Raw genomic sequence first — 22,902 nt, 5'->3', positions numbered from 1 at the left:
CGGCGTCGCCAGGGCAACGACTGAACGGCCAACCGGTGGGCGCGGGGGGATCACTGGCAGCCAATAGGGGAAGCCTGGTGGGCAGCGGTGGACCAATCAGGACCGGAAGCGGAGCGCGGGCGCCGCCTGTCAACTGCCCAGAGCCCAGAGCCGCACCAGGGCAGGGCTGCGCAGCGATGCCACCGGGAGCCGGGCTGGACTTAGCGGGGATGGGAGCAGGGCCTTACTGTTGCAAGCGTGTGGGGGTGGGGGGGGGGGGGGGGGGGGGGGGGGGCGTGGGGACGTGGGCGCAAGGCAAGAGTCAGGCCTCGGTCCTCGTGCCGCTCTGGCTGGGAACCACAGTTACTGCAGAGAGGTCCAGAAAAATTGGGGACATGCATCATGCTTTCCAAAGTATAACTGTCTCACCCTAAAAACAAAACAAAACAAAACACCCCACCAGTATACAAAAAAAAAATTTACTAATGAGATGCAAGAGTAATGGTTCACTTAGTAAAGGAATCCTTAATTTTAGACAAGTTTGCTTGCAAATTTCTCATCTAATGCGTTTTTTAAAGACTAATAAGTATTTGGAAATTGTGTGTCGATGATAAAATTATGTGAACATTCTTCCTTATATCTTATTTTTCGGGAATAATTCTGTTTTGTAAGTTGAGAGACTTTTTTTAAAGCTCTTGACCATATTTATATAGAATCGTGTTTAGAACTCCAAACACTTGGCTTAAGCGTGAACTTTTTGGTTGTGTGGATTTTGAGGTCTACAGAAAGTACAATGAATATATTACCAATTTAAAAATTGTTTTTAAATCTTCATGGGAATGAAGATTATCAATCTGGCATATGCTTGGTGAGGTCAATAGACACCAACAGCTATGGCACAGTTCTGTAGAAGACACTTTTGATACCCAGAAAGCCCCATGCCACCCTGGCAAAAATAATAGGGCTAATTACCCAGTGGTAACCCCTTGTGAGAGTTTGAGGGGATAAGTTGATACAGAGAACATTCAAGAAATCCTGTTGTTCCAACGACTGCAGCAACAGTTAGTAGCCTTGGTTTTCTCTTGTTGAAAATTTTTTTAATAATCAAGACTTTTTGTAATGGTGGGTATTTGACAACTTGAACTGAACATGAGTCTGTTTCTGTTACATGAGTATAGCCTTAGAAATCTAGCAGGAGACAGGTAATATCAGCATTGGTTAAAGAGAAGATAGTTTTTGTGCAGGAATTAACTCTAATTCTGTGGTTTATCCTGCTCTAATATAATTTCATAACAAATTCTAAGCATCTTCAGTGGTCCAGTCATGAGTAATCAAGACTTCATACTGCAATGTCAAATGTTTGTTCCACTGCATATACAGGCTCTTAGGTTATTGCCGAGCATGACAAATGCTTTTGTTTGTGCAAATCACGGCATCCTCTAGCTACACGATTATATGGTCAAGAGAAGGTTATTTATTTATTTATTTACTTAGAGACAGAGCCTTGCTCTGTGGCCCAGGCTGGAGTGCAGTGGCGCAATCTCGGCTCACTGCAACCTCCGCCTCCTGGGTTCAAGCAATTCTCCTGCCTCAGCCTCCGGGGTAGCTGGGATTACAGGCACATGCTACTACACCTGGCTAATTTTTGTATTTTTAGTACAGACGGGGTTTCACCATGTTGGTCAGGCTGGTCTCAAACTCCTGACTTCGTGATCCACCCGCCTCGGCCTCCCAAAGTGCTGGGATTACAGGCATGAGCCACGGCGCCCGGTCAAGAAGGTTATTTTTTTTTAATTGATCATAATAACTGGAGCTGTCATTACCAAAGAGCATCTTTATTTCTCCATTGGATTAACAGAAGAGTACAGATTCATCCAAGCTGATAACCTTCTTGACTAGCTGAAATCATAAGTTGAGTGATAATGAAGTGTTATCATTCCTTAGAAGAAACTTTTTATTTTATTTTTTTTGAGACAGGATATTGCTCTGTCATTCAGGCTGAAATGCATTAGTGTGATCATGGCTCAGTGAAGCTTTGAACTCATGAGCTCAAGAGATCCTCGCACCTTAGCTTCCGGAGTAGTTAGGACTCCAGGCCCACACCACCACATCTAGCTAATTTTAAAATTTTTTCGTAGAGACAATGGTTTTGCTATGTTGCCCAGGCTGGTCTCCAACTCCTGGCCTCAAGGGATCCTCCTGCCTCAGCCTCCCAAAGCACTGGGACTCTAGGCATGAGCCCCCATGCCTAGCCAATTTTTGACTTTTGCAGTGTGATTGAAATTACAAATATTTGCAAACCAGATCAGATAAGAATGTAGGTAATGATGCCATGCAAATTAAAACATGATACAAGAATAATTTATTTATAACAAGAATATCTCAATGTTTTTATTTTCTATACTTTATGACATGATCATCTTTCTACCGCATTATGGCCCTCAGTATTTAGAAAGATCCAGCATTCTCTGACATATAATTTCACTTTATGCCTAATTTTCTTCACTTTACTTGTAGATATGCAGATAATCTCCTGCTTATGACCTTTTTGAGAAGAGGAAAAATGTATCTGAGTACAAATTCAGATTTTTCAAAGCCCTCTGGTCCTTCTTTCCTGCCTGGTCTCTGTTGGTTTACCCATGTTGTTGGCTGAAGCTGGTTTATTTAAACTTTCAGGACACATCTTCTGTTTGTGCTTTTCCATCTCTCCACTTTTGCCCTGCCTTGTTACTGTCTGTTCCTATCTCAAGCAGCTGAAAACCCTTGTATAATTCCCCTCTCCAAACTTCACCTCTGTGGGTTCAGTCTTTCCCTCTAGAACATACAACACACTCTCACCAGGGTTTCACGAACTGGAGGGGCTTTCACATTTTGTGCTTTTTTCTGATAATCTGAGTAATTTAAAGACAAGCTTTTCTTTTTTGATATGTATTTATGTATTTCAATGTTATATAGCAGTTTGGGTTTTCAACCTCGTTGGAGAAACAAGATCATCTTCTTTCACACAGGAGAGAGACTGGATTTCTTTGACTCTGCAGTGCTCTGCATGTGAAAATAATGGCCTTTTTCTTTGTTTGAAATTCTTCCCAAGGAAAATGACACATTTTGGATTTTTTCCAACTTTATTGCAATATAATTAACAAAACTTCTATGTTTCAGTTGTACATGTTAATTTTATACACATCTACATTGTGAAATAATTACTACAATCAAGCTAATTGACATATTCATCATCTCACTTAATTACCTTTGTGTATGCGTGTATGGGGTAAGAACACTTGAGATCTACTCTCTCAATACATTTCAAGTATATAGTACAATATTGCTAACTGTAGTCAGCCAGCTGTACATTAGATCCCCAGAATGTATTCCTCTTGTAACTGAAACTCTGCACCTTTTGACCAACATCTGCCCATTCCCACTCCCTCTGCCCACCAGCCACTGGCAACTCCCGTTCTACTCTTCGCTTCTACAAATTTGACTTTTTAGGCTCCAGATATAAATTAGATCATACGGTATTCACCTATCTGTGTCTGGTTTATTTTACTTAGCATAATGTCCTCCAGGCTCATTCATGTGGACACAAATAACACAATTGCCTACTTTTTACGGCTGAATAATATTCCATTCTCTTTCTCTCTCTCTCCCCCGCAACCCCCACCCACCTTGTGTGTGTGTGTGTGTGCGCGCGCGCGTGCGTGTGCGTGTGCATAAATCACATTCATTCATCCATCAATGAACACTTGGGTTATTTTTATATCTTGGCTTGTAAATAGTGATACAATGAACATGGAAGTACAACTATCTCTTCAACACATTGATTTCATTTCCTTTGGATATATATACCCAGAAGTGGGATTGCTGAATCATATGGTAGTTCTATTTTTAATTTTTTCAGGCACTTCCATACTGTTTTGCATAATGAGTATACCAATTTCCATCCCACCAACAGTATACAAGGGTTACCTTTTCTCCACATTCTTGCCTACACTTATCTTTACATATTTTTGTTTGTTTTAAGATTAACAAATTTTTTAAAATATGGTGTCTGGCTATGTTGCCCAGGCTGGTCTCAAACTCCTAGGCTCAAGCAGTCCTCCTGCCTCAGCCTCCCAAGTAGCTGGGATTACAGGCGTGTACCACTTTGTGCAACACTAGCCGCTTATCTTTTTTATAATAGCCATCCTAACAGCTGTAAAGTGATATCTCATTGTTGTTTTGATTTACATTTCCCTGATGATTAATGATGTTGAACATCTTTTCATATGCCTGTTGGCCATGTGTATGTCTTCTTTGGAAAAAAAAAATGTCTATTCAAGACTTTTGCCAACTTTTAAATTCAGTTATTTGTTTTCTTCCTATTAAGTTCCTTTGTTGTGCAAAAGCTTCTTGGTTTTTGGTTTGATGTGGTTCCAGTTATTTATTTTTGCTTGTGCTTTTGATGCATATGTAAAAAGTCATTGTCAAGACCAATGTCAAAGAGATTTTTTCTTGTTTTCTTCTAGGAATTTTATGGTTATAGCTCTTATGTTTAAGTCTTTTATCTATTTCAAGGTAATATTTGGGTATGGTGTAAGATAAGTGTCCAATTTAATTATTTTGCATGTGAGTATCTAGTTTTCCCCGCACCATTCATTGAAGGGACTACAGTGTCCTTTCCTTATTGTGTACACCTGGCAAACTTATCAATGATTAGTTGGCTGTATATGTACGGGTTTATTCTTGAAAAATACACACAGACTTTGACCCAGAAATTCCTCCTCTGGGTATATATCCTTAAAGATATATTCACACATATGGATAATAACTTACATACAAAATTACTATTGCACATTATTTTAAATATCAAACTGCCCATCAAATGAGACAGGCTAAACAGCCTATGGCCCATGCACCCAATGAAACACTATTCAATCATAAATGAATGAGGAAGATTATCTCAAACCATCAGAAAAACTTCCAAGATAAATGTTTAAGTGAAAAAAGGAAGATGGAGAGCACAGTTTATAGTAAGCTACCATTAGGAATGTGAAGAGATAAATATACATATAAAATGCTACATATATAATACAATGTCACATATTGTGCATGCATGTCACATCTTTGAAAGGAAATAGTATAAATGATAGCATAGATGCTAGGAGGGAGGGGAACCAATAGCTAGAAGGCAAATGCAGGGTGGAAAGGCCATATTTGCTGTGTACCATTTTGTAACTTTCAAATTTTAGACCAATAGGTAAAAAAGTAGAAACTTGGGGGTTCCTTGGGATAGATCTAGACTCTCAGAAAATAGATAGTAAATTGAAAAATAACACTTACAAATTCACCCAGAAATCAGCATAAGTAAAAAGAGAAAAGGGCAAAAACAAATATGAAGGAGCAGTTGAACTATATGGGCAGTAAAGGGGAGATACAAGTGTCAATAGGTGGACCATTCTAAGAAAATTGGGGCAGTGGCAGAGATGCAATATTTGAAGACCTGATGGCTGAAAAATAGTCCAGAACTGAACAAACACACAAGTGTCCAAACTGAAAAGACTCTCTGAGTTATAAGTGAGGAAAAACAAAAACTAGTATCAAACCTGGATACACTAAAATACAACTGGAAAATATGGATAAACAGAAAATCTTAAAAACTACCAGAGAAATTGCCAAAAACAAAAGAGAAATGAAGATCAGACAGAATTCTCATCAGCAACAATCAATCCATGAGGCCATGGAGTAGTATCTCCAAAGTGCTGAGAGTGAAATAACCTTCATCCTAGAATGTATGCCCCAAATAAACCAGCTCATCCTTCCACCTAACTATTCTGTTTCTAGGTGTATGTTTAGCAAAACCTTGTGATGTGTATATAACAACATGCAATGAGCATTATTCTTTGCCCAAAAAAACTGAAAACAACATAAGTATGCATTTATAGAAGGATGGGCAAATGAACTGTGAGGTATGTATAATGAAATACCATAGAGCAATTAAACTGAGTGGAGTTACTATCTCAAGATGGATAATATTGTAAGAGAACCAAGAGTGGCATAACATTTAGTCTACGTTTTAAGCATGGAAACAATATTATTTGTAGATACACATTTACATAGTAAAGTATCAAAAATAATGAGAATAGAGTATATCAATTTTCAGGCTGTAGTTTTCTGTGGAAAATAAGAGAGAGGGCTGAGATTCAGGATACCTGGGGGTCTACCATTATATTTCTGATATTTTCTTTATTAGAAAAGCACTGAAGCAAACACAGCAAAACATTCAGATTGGCTACAGAAAAGTGGTAGGTACATGGGAGGAGGGGTCTTTGTATTATTCAGTGGGTTTGACATATGGTACAATTAGGCCCTTGAAGCAGAGAGGCGGATGCGTATCCATGCCCTGGCTGGACATGGTGGCCATCTGCATTATGAGGTGTCACGGAGGATGATGCAACAGAAGACTCAGAAGCTTTACGAAATTCTTTCTTCAAGAAGAAACACCCATGGAGGAAGAAGACATTAAACAAAACAAATTTAAAAACTGTATGTATAGCTTCATGTTTTTAATAAAATAGGAATGAGGACAAATGTTGCTCTTCATCCTACCAGCTGTTTGTTCTTTGGTAGGGGATCATGAGTGGGAAAGCAAAGGCAAGAAGGGCTGCCATGTTTTTTAGAGGTTGCTCTGAAGACGCCAGCAGTAGCACCAGTGGCAATACTTTGTTATCAGAGGATGAAAACCCTGATGCGAATGGGTAGGTAAACATGCCAGAATGGTGTGCCTGAACTTGTAGGTTGTATGTGTTACATCTGTCACTTGTGTCCTGTTCACCTGTTACCTGTTACCTGACAGACAGTGTTTTCCTCCTTTATAGAGAAAATCATTTCCAAACAGTTTCCTTTGAAGGTTTCTCTTGATCTCAGTACTTACACTTGATCACAATACTTATATGTCAACAGTATCTGGATTAATAACAGCAGACTGGGGACAAGGATTAAGAAAGGAGAGCCACCCTGTTTAAAAGAATGAGCCACAGCAGCAGCAACTTAAAACCTTCCAGATAATTCACTTTTTTTTTTTTTTTTTGTCATTGCCCTAGCTTGTATAGTCTTGGTGGTATGCAGAGCTTAGCACCGGGCTCAGGACTCTGGGCACAGAGTGGCATTTATTACATTCTTGGGTGATAATTGACTAAAGACTCTGGTAGGGGATGCACATTTTGAGTGAATCACCCTGTTTCCTCTAGTGAGAACATATGTGGGGATTATTATAGCAGGGAATCCAAAGACCCTAAACCTATTTACAAACGCCCTGCCCATGTGCTGCCTGCTGGAAAAACAAAAACTTTATTAGAAAAGCACTGAAGCAAACACAGCAAAACATCCAGATTTGCCATAGAAAAGTGGTAGGTATATGGGGTGGGGGGCTTTGTATTATTCAGTGGGTTTGACATATGATACAATTAGGCCCTTGAAGCAGAGAGGCAGATGTGTGTCCATGCCCTGGCTGGGTGTGGTGGCCATCTGCATTATGAATGGTGATGAAATAACCTTCCTATTGGTAACAATGAAGCACTTGCACAGAAACAAAACTGCCAATAAAAATAAAAGGAATACTACAAAGTTATTAGTGTAAGTAGAGCAGCATTTCAAAATCACAGTAATAACAAAATATGCTTGCCCCAAATGGCAGAATCCCACTGGCTGGGCGAAGGCACCGAAGGAATTTTGCAATGCAGAGCCTGGCAGCAAGTTTTCTAGTAGAAAAAAAAAATAACACTGGAATTAATCTTTGGTAAATATGGTAATGTGATAATTTTCATTTAATGCAGCCCACCAGAAGAGCTCTTATAGACCATAATTGACCTATGAACAACTTTTTTATATAGTGGGGCCCCTACCACTCTCCACATCTCCAATAACAGTTAAAAGGAAGAGGTTTCAGAATACACATCCCTGGAGGGAAGAGAGTTAAGAAAATTATCTTCTTAGTTGCTTTCCATACTGTCTCACACTCTTGGATGGCTAATAGGCATGACTGCTTTATGTAGGGGAGACAAGCTACTTAAAGATTATGTTCTGGGAGAATTAGGTGGCCCACTCCAGTGAATACAGTTAACAAATGATCCATCTTAATGTGATTTTTCTTATGTTTTAAGTAGAAATTTTTAGTTTGCCAACTTGTAATACTTTATCCAGAAGTTTACAACTTTCACCTTAGTTTAATGTGATCATTTTAGCTTCCCTCCCCATCCACCCTTTAGGGCTTTTTAAAAGGTTGGATGTGAAAAGGTTATCATTACAACCACTTTGTAAAACTGAGCAATATCTACTGCAACGGATTATGCATGTATCCTATGACCCAGCAATGCCTCGCCTGATAATATACTTAAATGAAATATATATTTGTCTTCATCAAAAACCATGTACAAGAATGTTCATAGCTGCATTGCTTGTAGTAATATTTATAACTCCATTGTTTATCATAGCCCCAAACACCCATCAATGTTAGGATGGATAACCACATGGTATATTCACACAATGAAATACTATACAGTTATAAGAATGAATGAACCACAGCTATACACAACAGCACAGTTGACTCTCACAGACATAAGGCTGGGAACAGGAGGCAGACAGATAGGGCCCATACCCGCATGGGTCCATTTATAGATGGTTCAAACCCAGCAAACCCACTTAATGGGGATAGAGCTCAGGAGAGCAGGTACCTTCAGAGGTGGGAGGTATAGGGTTGATGAGGGCACAAGATGGGCTTCTAATGGGCTTGGCGTATTTATCTGCTCGGGCTGCAACAATAAATACCACAGACTTGGTGGCTGAAACAATAGAAATTTATTTTCTCGCAGTTTTGGAGGCTAGGAAGTCCAAGATTCCAGCTGATTTGGTCTCTGGTGAGGGCTTTCTTCCTGGTTTGCCTTCTCACTGTGTCCCCATGTGACCTTTCTTCTGACTGCACAAAGAGGGAAAAAGTTCTAGTCTCTCTTGCACCTCTTCTAAGGACAACAATCCTGCTAGTTTAGAGTCCCACTGATAACCTCTTTACCCTTAATTAGGAATTAAAGACCCTATCTCTAAATACAGTAACAATGAGGGTAGGGCTTCAACAAATGAAAGTGTATGTGGTGTGCGTTTGTGTTGGGAGGTGGAGTGCAATTCGGTCCATGGAACTGAGTGTGCTCAATTTCCAGTCCTGGGTGAGGTTTCATGGATGTGTTCTTTCTGTGAAGCATTACTGGGCTGTACAATTATACAGAAAAGAGCATAAATCGTATTTGTATAGCATACTATACTTCAACACAGAGTAGGAAAAAAGGTCATGATGATTTCAAAGAATTTTATCAGATATTTGTTAATTGTCATAGTTTTTTATCTTAATAGCGAATTTCCATAAAATTAGAGCCTGATTTTCCTTTTTTTTCTTTTTTCGTAGCTAATTCTACATTTGAGACCTCTAGGAAACTGCCTTTGTTTTTTTCTTATAAGCATTTTAAGAATATAAATAGACATATACTAGCATAAGCATTGCATATGTGAAAGTGAGAGGTATGACTAAATCTATGTGCTCACATATATGCTGGTAAGTGTGTATCACCATGAAAATGATCTCTCGATTTAAAAAATAGTGGATTGGAAATTAAAGTAATTCATAGACTCAACCTAGATTAAGCAAGAATGAGAATAAGTAAGTTAGTTGACTTGGGAGTAGTGGCTAAAGTCCAAGTTAAATGCATGATGTTGTTAAATTCTTTTTCTAATCATTGTTTTTATTCTTTTAGGGTAACTCGATCATGGAAGATTATTCTAAGTACAATGTTTACATTGACTTTTCTTCTTGTAGGTAAGTCTTCCTAAGTAACGATCCTTAAAAACCATTTCTCTATATGTCTGCCTGGTGAGAGAGATCTCAACAGAATGACTCATATTTGTAAATAAATGCCACGGAAAGTGCTGGAGGTGACCTGCACATTATCAAAGCTTTTTTGTTTGTTTTTTTATTTCTGATTGTAAAGGTAATATTGGCTTTTAAATAGAAAATTTAGAAAGGACCTTTTTTCTTTTAGAATTGTGGTTTGCTTTTTGCAAATTTTGTAGTCATATATGTTGCTTTAAAGTTAAGGATTTCTAATATATTTATTGCAAACATATTATACATTTTACCTTTTCTAAATTTAAGTGACTGTACTTGGGAGGTTTTGACAACCAGAGACTCTTGCTCATCACACAGTTCCCCAAAAAATTATTGCAGAATGTGCAGTGTGCAGTTTCATATTGGGAAATATCACAATCCACAACACCCAGCACACTGGAAAATTGTTCTTTAATATATTGACAATTTAAGGCATGACTCTCCCATTAAAATCAAAGTTTCAACCCAGTTATTGTTATAAAAAAGATCATATAGCATGTGATCTTTCTTATCTGACTTCTTTCACTTAGCATAATGTTTTTAAGGTTCATCCATATCCTAGCATGTTCTTCATTCCTTTTTGGAGCTAAATAATATTTCATTGTGTGTATATACCACATTTTGTTTATCCATTTATCTATTCATGGACATTTAGAGTGCTTTTATCTTTTGGCTATTGCGAATAGTGATGCTGTGCATAAGTGTGTACGTGTGCTTATTTGAACATCTGTTCTCAATTCTTTCAAGTATATACCTAGGAATGAGATTTCTGGGGAGGAACCACCAAACTGTTTTCCTCAATGGCTGCACTATTTTACATACCCACGAGCAGTGTAGGAGGAGTGCTATAGTTTGGATATCTGTCCTCCCAAATCTCATGTTGAAATCTGACACCCAATGTTGCAGGTGGGGGCCTAATGGAAGGCATTTGGGTCATGGGGACAGATTCCTCATTAATCACTTGGTTCCATCCTTGCAGTAATGAGTTGTCACTCTATTAGTTCTTGTGGGAGCTAATTGTTAAAAAGAACCTGACTTCTCCCAACTCTCTCTTGCTCCCTCTCTCACCATGTGGTCTCTGCACATGCTGGCTCCTTTTTGCTTTCCACTATGAGTGGAAGCAGCCAGAGACCCTCACCAGCTGTAGATGCTGGTGCCATGCTTCTTGTACAGCCTATAGAACTGTGAGCCAAATAAACCTCTTTTCTTTATTAATTGTCCAACCTCAGATATTCCTTTACAGCAACACAAATGGATTAAAACAAGAAGTCCAGTTTCTCTACATTTCCACTAACATTTTTTTCCTTTTTTTTTTTTTTTTACATTACAGCCATCCTGGTGGATGAAAAGTCATGTTTCATCATGGTTTGATTTCTCTAATGATTAATGATGTCAAGCATATTTTTATGTGCTTGTTGACTGTTTGTATGTGTTCCTTGGAGAAATGTCCATTAAAGTCTTTTGCTCGTTTTTGATTAAGTTGTTTGTCCTTTTGTTGTTGAGTTGGAAGAGTTTTTTATGTATTCTAGATACCAAACCCTTCTCAGATATATCACTTGAAAATATTTCTTTCATTCTGGGTTGTCTTTGCACTTTCTTTATACTGTCCTTTGATACACAAAGGTTTGTAATTTTAAGGGTGTCATATCGAAGAACCCATTGCTAAATCTTTTTTAAAGAGTTTTGTGGTTTTAGCTTTTCTAATATTTAGGTAATTGACCCATTTTGAGTTCATTTTTGTATATGATCCAAGAGATCCAACTTCATTTTTGGCATGTGGAAAGCCTGTTGTCCCAGGACCATTTGCTAAAAATATTACTCTTTCCCTATAGGCATCTTTGAATGCCTTGTCCTCCTTTCCAAAAACTGAATTGGCTATAGGTGAGTGAGTTTATTTCTGGATATTCTAGCCCATTAGTCTATATGTCTATCATTATCCAGTATCATGCTGTTGGGATTTTGATAAAGATTACTTGGAATCTAGGGACAGCTTTAGGTAGTTTTGCCATCTTAGCAATAGTAAGTCTTCCAATTCATGAACACAAGTTGTCCTTCCATTTATTTAGGTCTTCTTTATTTCTTTCAGCCATGTTTTATAAATTTCAGTTTTGATTCTAAAGTAAATCTCTTGTAAGCAGCATATAGTTGAATCATGTTTTTAAATTCATTCTGCCAGCCTTTTAATCGATTTTCACTGACATTAATTACTAATAAGGAATGACTTACTTCTGCCATTTTTCTATTTTTTAGAAAATCTATACCTTATATCTTTTTTGTTCTTCATTTCCTTCTTTACTGCCTTCTTTTGTGTTTAATTGCTTTGTTGTAGTGTACTGTTTTGATTCTGTTCTGTTTCATTTTGTATATTTTTTTAGATATTTTCTTAGTGGTTACCATGGGGATTTCAACTAAGACCCTACATGTTAACAATATAGTTTAAATTTATACCAAATTAACTTTAATAGAATACAAATACTCTGCTCCTATTCAGCTCTGCTCCTCTTTTTTTTTCCTCCTTATGATCTGTATTCACTGGGATTTACTCCTCTTTATGTTGTCAGAAATTACATCTTTACACATTGGGTACCCATAAACATGGATGTATAATTATGTTTTATAAATTTGTCTTTTAAATTATGTAGGAAATAAAAAAAGAAGTTACAAACCCAAAACAATAATACTGGTTTCATATTCACCTCTCTATTACCTTTACTGGAGATTTTGATTGCTCCACGTGGCATTGAGTTACTTTCTATATCCTTTCACTACAACCTGAAGGAATCCCTTCAGCATTTCCTGAAGGGTTGGTCTAGTGGTAGAGACACCATGAGCTTTTATTTATCTTAGAATATGTTAGTTTTTTCTTCAGTTGGGAGAACAGTTTCCTCATATATAGAATTTTTTTTTCTTTTGGCACTTTAAATATGTCATCCCACTCTCTCTGGCCTCCATGGTTTCTGAAGAAAAAATCAGGTGATAATCCAATGAAGACTTCTTTCTATATGACAAGGCATTGCTCTCTTTCTGCTTTCAAGATTCTCTCTGTGTTTTTGTCTTTCAACAGTTTGATTATAATAGGTTTCAGCATGAGTCTTTTTAAGTTTGTCTTACTTGAAATTTGTTGAGCTTCTTGGATGTGTAGATTCATGGCTTTTTATCAAATTTAGAACTTTTTCAGATATTATTTCTTTAAATATTATTTTTCTTATTTAGAATTCAAAAATTTTTAAATTTTTGTGGGTACATAGTATATATACTTATGGGGTACATGAGATGTTTTGATACAGGCATGCAATGTGAAATAATCATATCATGAAGAATGGGGTATCCACTCCCTCAAGCATTTATCCTTTGTGTTGCAAACAATCCAATTACAATCTTTTAGTTATTTTAAAATGTACAATTAAGTAATTTTTTACTGTCGTCACCTATTGTGCTGTCAAATAGTAGGTCTTATTTATTCTTTCTATTTTTCATACCTATTAACCATCTTCACCTCCTCCGTCTTCAACACTACCCTCCCCAGCTTCTGGTAATCATCATTTTACTCTCTATGTTCGTGAGTTTAATTGTTTTAAATTTTAGCTCCCACAAATAAGTGAGAACATGTGATATCTGTCTTTCTGTGCATGACTTATTTCACTGAACATAATGATCTCCAATTCCATCCATGTTGTTGCAAATAACATTATTTCATTCTTTTTTATGGCTGAGTAGTACACCATTATGAATATGTACATTTTCTTTATCCATTTATCTGCTGATGGACACTTAGGTTGCTTCCAAATCTTAGCTATTGTGAACAATGCTGCAACAAAAGGGAGTGCAGATATCTCTTTGGTATACTGATTTCCTTTATTTTGGGTATATTCCCAACAGTGGGACTGCTGGATCATATGTTAGCTCTGTTTATCATTTTTTATAGTGTACTAATTCTGTATAGTGGTTGTACTAATTTACATTCCCACCAACAGTGTATGAGGGCTCTCTTCTCTCCACATCCTCTCCAGCATTTGTTATTGTCTGTCTTTTGGATACAAGCCATTTTAACCGAGGTGAGATAACATCCCGTTGTAGTTTTGATTTTCATTTCTCTGACAATCAATGAAACAGGCACCTTTTCATATGCCTGTTTGCCATTTGTGTGTCTTCTTTTGACAGATGTTTATTTGAATCTTTGGCCCATTTTTAAAATCAGATTATTTAGTTTTTTTCCCTATAGAGTTGTTTGAGCTCCGTATATATTCTTCTTATTAATCCCTTGTCAGATGGGTAGTTTGTAAATATTTTCTCCCATTCTGTGGGTTGTCTTTTCACTTTGTTGATTGTATCCTTTGCTGTCAGAAGCTTTTTAGCTGTGATCTCATTTGTCCATTTTTGTTTTTGTTGCCTGTGCTTGTGGGGTACTGCTCAAGAAATTTTTGCCCAGACCAATAACCTGGAGATTTTCCCCCGGTGTTTTCTTATAGTTGTTTCATAGTCTAAAGTCTTAGATTTAAGCCTTTAATCCATTTTGATTTGATTTTTATATATGGCAGGATACAGGGATCTAATTTCATTCTTCTGCATATGAATATCTAGTTTTCCCAGCACCATTTATTGAAGAGACCATGTTTTCCCCAGTGTATGTTCTTGGCACATTTGTTGAAAATGAGTTTTCTGTAGGGGTTCTCTATTCTGTTTCATCAGCCTATCTCTCTCTTTTTAGGGCAGTACCATGCTGTTTTAGTGACTAAGCTCTGTAGTATAATTTGAAGTCAGGTAATGTGATTCCTCCAATTTTCTTCTTTTTGTTTAGAATAGCTTTGACTATTTGGGGTCTTTTGTGGTTCCGTATAAATTTTAGGGTTGTTTTTTCTATTTCTGTGAAGAATGTCATTGGTATTTTGATAGGGATTGCATTGAATATGTAGATTGCTGTGGATAGTATGGACATTTAGCAATATTGATCTTCTAATTCATGAACATGAGTTATCTACTTTTTGTGTCCTCTTCAATTTCTTTCATCAATGTTTTATAGTTTTCATTGTAGAGATCTTTCACTTCTTTGGTTAATTCCTAGATATTTGATTTTATTTGTGGCTATCATAAATGAGATTATTAATTTTTCAGATTGTTCACTGTTGACATATAGAAATGCTATTGATTTTTGTACATTGACTTTGTATCCTGCAACACTGCTGAATTTGTTTATCAGTTCTAATAGTTTTTTTGTGGAGTCTTTAGGTTTTTTCCTAATATAAGATCATATCATCAGCAAGCAAGGATAATTTAACTTCTTTCATTGCAGTTTGGATGCCCTTTATTTCTTTCTTTTGTCTGGTTGCTCTAGCTAGGACTTCCAGTACTATGTTGAATAGCAGGGTGAAAGTGAGAAACCTTGTCGTGTTCCAGGTCTTTGAGGAAAGGCTTTCAGTTTGTTCCCATTCAGTGTGACACCAGCTATGAATCTGTCTGTCATTCATAGCTTTTATTACATTGAGGTATGTTCCTTCTATACCCAGTTTTTTTATGGTTTTTGTCATGGAGAGATGTTGAATTTTATCCAAATGCTTTTTCAGCATCAGTTGAAAACCATTATATGTTTTTTATCCTTCATTCTATTGATATGATGTATCACACTGATTGATTTGCATATGTTGAACCATTCTGCATCCCAGGGATAAATCCCACTTGGTCATGATGGATGATCTTTCTAATGTACTATGGAATTCAGTTTGCTGGTATTTTGTTAAGGGCTTTTGCATCAATATTCATCAGAGATATTGGCCTGTAGTTTTCTTTTCTTTTCTTCCTTTTTTTTTTTTTTTTTTTTTGATGTGTCTTTGTCTGGTTTTCATATCAGGGTAATACTGGCATTGTAGAATGAGTTTAGAAGTATTCCCTCCTCCTCTCTTTTTCAGAATAGTTTGCATAAGATTGGTATTAGCTCTTCTTTAAGTGTGAATTCAGATACATAGAATTCAGCAGTGAAGCCGTGGGGTCCTGGGCTTTTCTTTACTGGGAGATTTTTTATTATGGCTTCAATCTCATTACTTTTTATTGGTCTGTTCAGGTTTTGAATTTCTTTCTGGTTCAATCTTGGTAGATTGTATGTGTCTAGTAATTTGTCCATTTCTTCTAGATTTTCCAATTTATTGGCTTACAGTTGTTCATAGTAGCTAGTAATGATCCTTTAAATTCGTGCAGTACCAGTTTTAATGTCTCCTTTATTATTTCTAATTTTATTTGTATCTTCTTTTTTTTCTTAATCTGGTTAAAGGTTTGCCAATTTCATTTAATTTTCCTAAAAACCTTTGTCCCATTGATCTTTTGTATTGTTTACTTCATTTCAATTTTATTTATTTCTGATCTTATCTTTATTATTTCTTTTCTTCTACTCATTTTGGGTTCAGTTTGCTCTTGCTTTTCTAGTTCTTTAAGGTACATCATTAGGTCATTTATAGTATGTTTTTCCTCTTTTTCAATATAGGCACTTAGAGCTATAATATTCCCTCCTAGTACGTCTTTTGCTGTATCCCATAGGTTTTGTTTATTTCTTCAAATATTCTTTCTGCCCCTTTCTCTCTCTCTCTCTCTCTCTCTCTCTCTCTCTCTCTCTCTCCTGTTTCAACACATGCGCAATACATATGTTGATCCACTTCATGGTGTCTGATAGGTCTCTTGGGTTCTGTTCACTTTTTCACTTTTTTCTTTCTGTTCACAGACTCAATAATTTCAATAGCTCTGTCTTTAAGTTGACTGATTCTTTCATCTGCCTGCTTCAATCGACCATTGAGCCCTTCTAGTAAGTTCTTCGTTTTAGTTATTCCTCTTTCAGCTTCAGAATTTATATTTGGTTTCTTTCATAATTTATTTTTATCAATATTCTCATTTTATTCATACATAATCTTCCTGGTTTCCTTTAGTTCTTTGTCCATGGTTTCCTTTAGTTTTTGAACATGTGTAGAATAGCCGATTTAAAGTTTTTGTCTCATAACTCCAATGTCAGATTCCTCAGGGATGGTTTCTGCCATTTTCTCCTTTTGAATGGGCCATACTTTCCTGTTTTATTGTATGCCATGTGATTTTGTAAATTGAGCATTTTAATATTATAATTAACAGCTCTAGAAATCAGATTTTCCTATTCCCCAGGGTTTGCCTGCTGTTGCATGTTGAGGGCTGCAATCACTTGTTTGTTTAGTAACATTTTCAAAAAAAAAATTTTTTTTTTTGAGACAGAGTCTTGCTCTGTCACCAGGCTGGAGTGCGGTGGCGTGATTTCGGCTCACTGCAACCTCCACCTCCTGGGTTCAAGCAATTCTCCTGTCTCAGTCTCCCAAGTAGCTGGGACTACAGGCAAGTGCCACCAAGCCCAGCTAATTTTTGTACTTTTAGTAGAGACAGGGTTTCACCATGTTGGCCAGAATGGTCTCGATCTCTTGACTTCATGATCCGCCCACCTTGGCCTCCCAAAACTATTTTTAAGACTGTATTTCTTGTCGTATATGTTTACTATTCCACTATCTCAGTGGTTAGCCACTGATTTAACACATATTTCCTTGAATTCCTGAATCCAGAGAGAGAGAGAGAGAAACAGAGACAGAGAGATTACTCTCTCAGTCTTTGCAGCTTGGCTCTAAGCTGGGACACTCCTTCGAGACTAAGCCAGGCCACTTACAACTCTGCCTTAGCCTTCACCTTCTGCTTATACACAATCTACAGATCCACCAGAGGTGCAACCCAGTATCTTCTTGAGGTCATTTATGAACATGTATCCAGTCCTAGAAATGCACATTACATTCTCTCTTTCCTAGTATATGATGCAATAGTCCTTCTGAGCCCTTTTTCCAGCAAGAGACTGCCCCTTTATTCATGGGCCTTTGGGTCTGTCTGCCACTTCCATCATCTACTGTCTTTTGTCCCAATTGGGCTTGGGCAGTGTGTCTTTGAAGTCTTTCAATAGATATTGCCACTTCCTAGAAAGCTATGGGAGTGGAATAAACACAGGTCAGTTTCTGTACCAGCCCCTCAGGGAACCACTAGATGGGTCAAAAAACATTGGCATGGTATTTTAAGAACAAGGTCTATATTAAAGGGATGTGAAATGCTGTCCCTATAGCTGCCACCACCAGGTTGGGAAATGGAAGATGGTAGTCAGGTAAACAAAAATGCCACATGATCTGTTTCTAGAAACTAGCCCTCCTATCCTTAGTTATCTGGCTGCTGTAGGTTTTGGATTAGATTCCAGAGTTCTAAAATATTTGATTCCGTCAATCTTTACCAGCTATACTGTTTATATGGAGGCTTGATTTTTTGTGTGTACTATTCCACCATTTTCCATGATGTCACCCAAGGATCTGATATTCTTAAGAGTATATATATTCTTCATGTTCAGGGAAATTCTTATGAATACATGTAAAATATTTTATGTTTCCAGAGAAACTCTTTAATCAGAGTTTGTCTTTTCTTTAACAGGATTCCTAAGTCATCAGTGGCTTAAAGAAACAGAGGTTCCTCAGAAATCCAGACAATTATATGCCATAATTGGAGAATATGGCTCAAGGCTTTATAAATATCAGGTGATGTTTTGTTAAATCATTTTGTATATCACTCATTTGAAGTTTAATATGCTACAAGGCTAGTTCAACTTTCAATATGTTATCTTTGTTTTATATGAGAATATCTGATAAAGTTAATGTAGGAAATGGAATTCTATTAAGTGATTTCTATGGTTTGATTGTGACCGCCAAACCTCATGTTGAAATTTAATTGCCGCCGGGCGCGGTGGCTCAAGCCTGTAATCCCAGCACTTTGGGAGGCCGAGACGGGCGGATCATGAGGTCAGGAGATCGAGACCATCCTGGCTAACACGGTGAAACCCCGTCTCTACTAAAAATACAAAAAAAAAACTAGCCGGGCGAGGTGGCGGGCGCCTGTAGTCCCAGCTACTCCGGAGGCTGAGGCAGGAGAATGGCATAAACCCGGGAGGCAGAGCTTGCAGTGAGCTGAGATCCGGCCACTGCACTCCAGTCCGGGCGACAGAGCGAGACTCTGCCTCAAAAAAAACAAGAAAGAAATTTAATTGCCATTGTAACAGTGTTCAGAGGTAGGACCTTTAAAAAGTGATTGGATCATAAGAGCTCTGAATTAATGCCATTATCATTGGAATGCAAGAGTCAACTGAAGAGTGGGCTCCTAATAAAGGGATGAGTTTGGCCCCATTTCACTCTCTCACATGTTCCTGTGTCCTTTCATCCTTCTGCCATGGTAGAATCTTCACCACATGCCAGTGCCATGGTCTCAGATTTCCAAGCCTCCAGAATTGCAAGCCAAACAAACTTCTGTCATTTATAAATTACCCAGGCTGTGGTATTCTGTTATAGCAGCAGAAAACAGACAAAGATAATAGCTTCATAGCTATGACATCCTAAAAATTCTCCACAGTTCCCCAAGAGAATCTCAAGCACAAATAAAGTGGCAAATAAATCTTTATCATCAACTTCTGCCTGACACTGCCTGACACCAGACAGGAGTATGGCACTTCCCTTTATCCTGAAGCTAGTTAGATCTAAGTGGGCTTAGACTGAAGCCAGTCATTAAATGTCCTCTTTCTGATCCACCCCACCCCCAGCATTCCAGAATAAGACTTGCCCATCCTATGCTCAGAAACTCAGAAGACTGGAGGGAGGAGGGTGGCAGTGTAACCACCCAAAGGGTTCACCTTGCCTGTTGCCTTGACAGAGCCAATTTATCAAGACAGGAGAATTGCAATAGAGAAAGATTAATTCATGCAGAGCCAGTTGTACTGGAGACCAGAGGTTTATTATTACTCAAATTAGTCTCACCAAGCATTTGAGGATCGAAGTTTTTAAAGATAATTTGGCAGGTAGGGGTTTGGGAAGTGGGAAGTGCTGATTGGTCAGGTTGGAGATGGATCCATAGAGGGTCAAAGTGAGGTTTTCCTGCTGTCTTCTGTTCCTGGGTGGGCTGGCAGAACTGGTTGAGTCAGATTACCAGTCTGGGTGGTGTCAGCTGATCCATCCAGTGCAGGGCCTGCAAAATATCTCAAGCACTGATCTCAGGTTTTACAATAGTGATGTTATCCCCAGGAACAATTTGGGGAGGTTCAGACTCCTGGAGCCAGGGGCTGCATGACCCCTAAACTGTAATTTCTAATCTTGTAGAGAATTTATTAGTCCTAAAAAGGCAGATTGGTCCCCAAGAAAGAAGGGGGTCTTTTCAGGAAAGGGCTATTATCAATTTTGTTTCAGAGTCAAACCATGAACTGATTTCCTTCCCAAAGTTAGTTTGGACTACTCCCAGGAATGAACAAGGACAGCTTAAAAGTTAGAAGCACAATGGAGTAGGATAGGTCTTGTCTCTTTCACTGTCATAATTCCCTCACTTATCATTTTTGCAAAGATGGTTTCAGCAGAAGCTATGACCAGGTCACTTGCTGCTCTGTGGGAAGATGGACAGACATATTGACCTGTCTCCACCAGTATGCTGACCTTTTAACCCTTAGTGACTTCAGTGACCCCAGTCAGTGATCTTGGGTCTGATTGATCAAATTCATACTTCATACCCTTTTCGCTGAGGGCCTCTGAAATCTTCTACTTCCCAATTCCTCCAGCAACTGCCTCATTTCAATGTGTCTTGCCATGTGAAGTCCATAAAGAGAGAAGACTGCACATGTATGATGCCCATAGCACTCCAGTCCAGTGAGGAAGCCTCCCTGGATGTTCATAGGTTGATGCCCGGGATAACTGCCATCTCAAATGTGCTACTCAGTCTGCATATGTTGAGAATCTGTGAGAGCCTAGTCTTAGACAAAAGCACAGCCACCTGGGAACCCCACAGAGAAAGGCAGCTCAGATAGCTCCTACTCCACGAGGTCCTCACATCAAAGACTAAGACCAAGCCCATGGGAACTGAAGCTGGATAGTTAGGTCATCACCAGAAAAGCAGAGATGAGCATGCAGAGTGGTCAATGGTGGCTCCAATTATTGCCAATTAAGCTTCATTGTGATGGTTAATTTTGTGTGTCAGTTTGACTAGGCCATGGTGCCCAGATGTTTGCTCAAACACCAGTCTAGATATTTCAGTGGAGGTATTTTTTAGATGTGATTAACATCTAAATCTATAGACTAAGTACAGAAGACTGCCCTCTACAATGTGGGTTCATCTTATAGTCATTTTAAGGTCTTAAGAATAAAGAATGAGATCCCCCAAGAAAAAAGAAATGTTGTCTCCAAATAGCCTTCAGACTTGAGATGCAACATCAACTCTTCCCTGGTTCTCCAGCCTGCCAGCCTGCCCTGAAAACTTCAGACTTAGTCCCTTAAGCCAATTTCTCAAAATAAATCTCTCTATATATATACATTGGCTTGGTTCCGTTTCTCTGGAGAATCCTGACTAATACACTCATAAGTTTATCTGGCAGGTTCTGTTAGTGCCTGAATATTGGGTGCCCCTTTGCCCATAGTCTTCTGCTGCAGATCTTTGCAGGGATGGTTTCTTTATGAAATTCCAGCTAGCTCAAATGTCTCCTCATCAGACAGGCTTCTGTGACCACCCAAACCACCTGTGACAATATCCAGGTGTAGATGCATCCTAGTTTTACCCCTGCTTTATCTTAGACACTCATCGATTTCTTTACCAGCTCTCTTTTTGCATTCTCCCCTTTTAACTAAAATGTAATGGTCAAGGAGCTTGTCTAGAGCCTAGAAGACTCCCCAGGTAAATGCAGGCTTAATAAATACATACATTAACAAATAAATAAATAAATTATCTGAGACTAATCACATTTTAAAAAGGCATCCTTCCCTTCTACCTTCCGATTTTAGACTAACCAGCATACTCAACAGCAAATTCAACCCTTTAAAAATGTCTAGCCAGCCCAACACGGTGGCTCATTCCTGTAATCCCAGCACACTGGGTGCGTGAGGTGGGCAGATCACTTGGCTCCAGGAGTTCAAGACCAGCCTGAACAACAAAAAAATCAGCCAGACATGGTGGCATATACCTGTAGTCCTAGCTACTCTGGAGGCTGAGGTGGCAGGAGCACTTGAGCCTGGGAGGTTGAGGCTGCAGTCAGCTGTGCTTATGCCACTGCACTCCAGCCTGGGTGATAAAGCAAGACTCTGTCTCAAAATATAAAATAAAATGTCTATGGCCATGTTTCTAAGGACAGTATTTTTCGTGAGGTTGAGGTTCAGCTATGATCATTTAATTTTTGACCAGTGTTAACCTGGTTTTCACATAGACAAGAGCACTGTCAGAAACCACTGGAGACTGATTGTAACTTATTTCTACATAAGTTCTTTATAAATCCCAAGCTACACGAAGTAGACGCTGTTTCTCAATCTCCTGAGCTCAAGCGATTACAGGCATGAAACACTGCACTCGGCCAGTAATAGATTTTAAATATGCTCCCTTGCCTTTAGATATTATTTTATAATGACATTTAATGGATGATAAAGTATTCCAATGAATATTTTCAATGAATATTTATTTCTAAACAAGTGGATTGTCTCTAATTTTTTAAATATTATAAACATAAACATCCTATGGCTTAATCAATTTGCCTCTCATTGATTACCTACTTAGGATAAACTCTTAAAAGAAAAATAAGTAAAGAACATTTATAATTTTTAGGTGACTTTGTTTTCATATTGAATCCTAATGATTTGATATTACTTTTCAAAAAGCTGGATATATCGCCCCATATTCCACCATGGAGAACAGGATAATGGTAATAATTATGCATCAGAAGGGATCCTAAGAACACTAAATATATATTACACTTTATCCTCGAAATGACCTTTCAGTAAGAGTATTACTAAATCTGTTTATAGATTAGGAAGCTGGATCAGCACAGTAAAGGAAGGCAACCTGTGGTCACACCACTACATATTCCAGAGCTGAAATAGTCCTCCCTGAGGATCCAGATTTTGTTGAGACTGGGCCTGCCATTCAGATTAAGACTTTGCTCACTGCTACACTGAGAACAAAATTTTATTGTCACATGCCAC

At 38.1% G+C, this 22,902-nt stretch overlaps 1 protein-coding gene across 2 annotated transcripts in view; it reads left to right on the top strand.

Moving 5' to 3' along the window:
• The first annotated feature begins 6,422 nt into the window (after positions 1 to 6,422).
• SUN3 (Sad1 and UNC84 domain containing 3) overlaps positions 6,423 to 22,902 on the top strand; it is a 48,018-nt gene continuing 31,538 nt past the window's right edge. Inside the window, exons 1-4 of one of the 2 annotated variants that reach the window (XM_023226437.2) lie at positions 6,423 to 6,713; positions 9,756 to 9,817; positions 17,127 to 17,224; positions 18,344 to 18,447. In XM_023226437.2, the coding sequence (XP_023082205.1) occupies positions 9,768 to 9,817; positions 17,127 to 17,224; positions 18,344 to 18,447 (252 nt within the window). In that variant the 5' untranslated portion in view covers positions 6,423 to 6,713; positions 9,756 to 9,767. The remainder of the gene's footprint in view (positions 6,714 to 9,755; positions 9,818 to 17,126; positions 17,225 to 18,343; positions 18,448 to 22,902) is intronic. The other variant, XM_023226435.2, reaches the window with a different exon arrangement.

This window comes from Piliocolobus tephrosceles, chromosome 8, assembly GCF_002776525.5.
Source record: "Piliocolobus tephrosceles isolate RC106 chromosome 8, ASM277652v3, whole genome shotgun sequence".
Classification (NCBI taxonomy): Eukaryota; Metazoa; Chordata; class Mammalia; order Primates; family Cercopithecidae; genus Piliocolobus; species Piliocolobus tephrosceles.
Note: the sequence above shows the minus strand (reverse complement) of the source record. Positions and strands in the feature narration are given on the sequence as shown.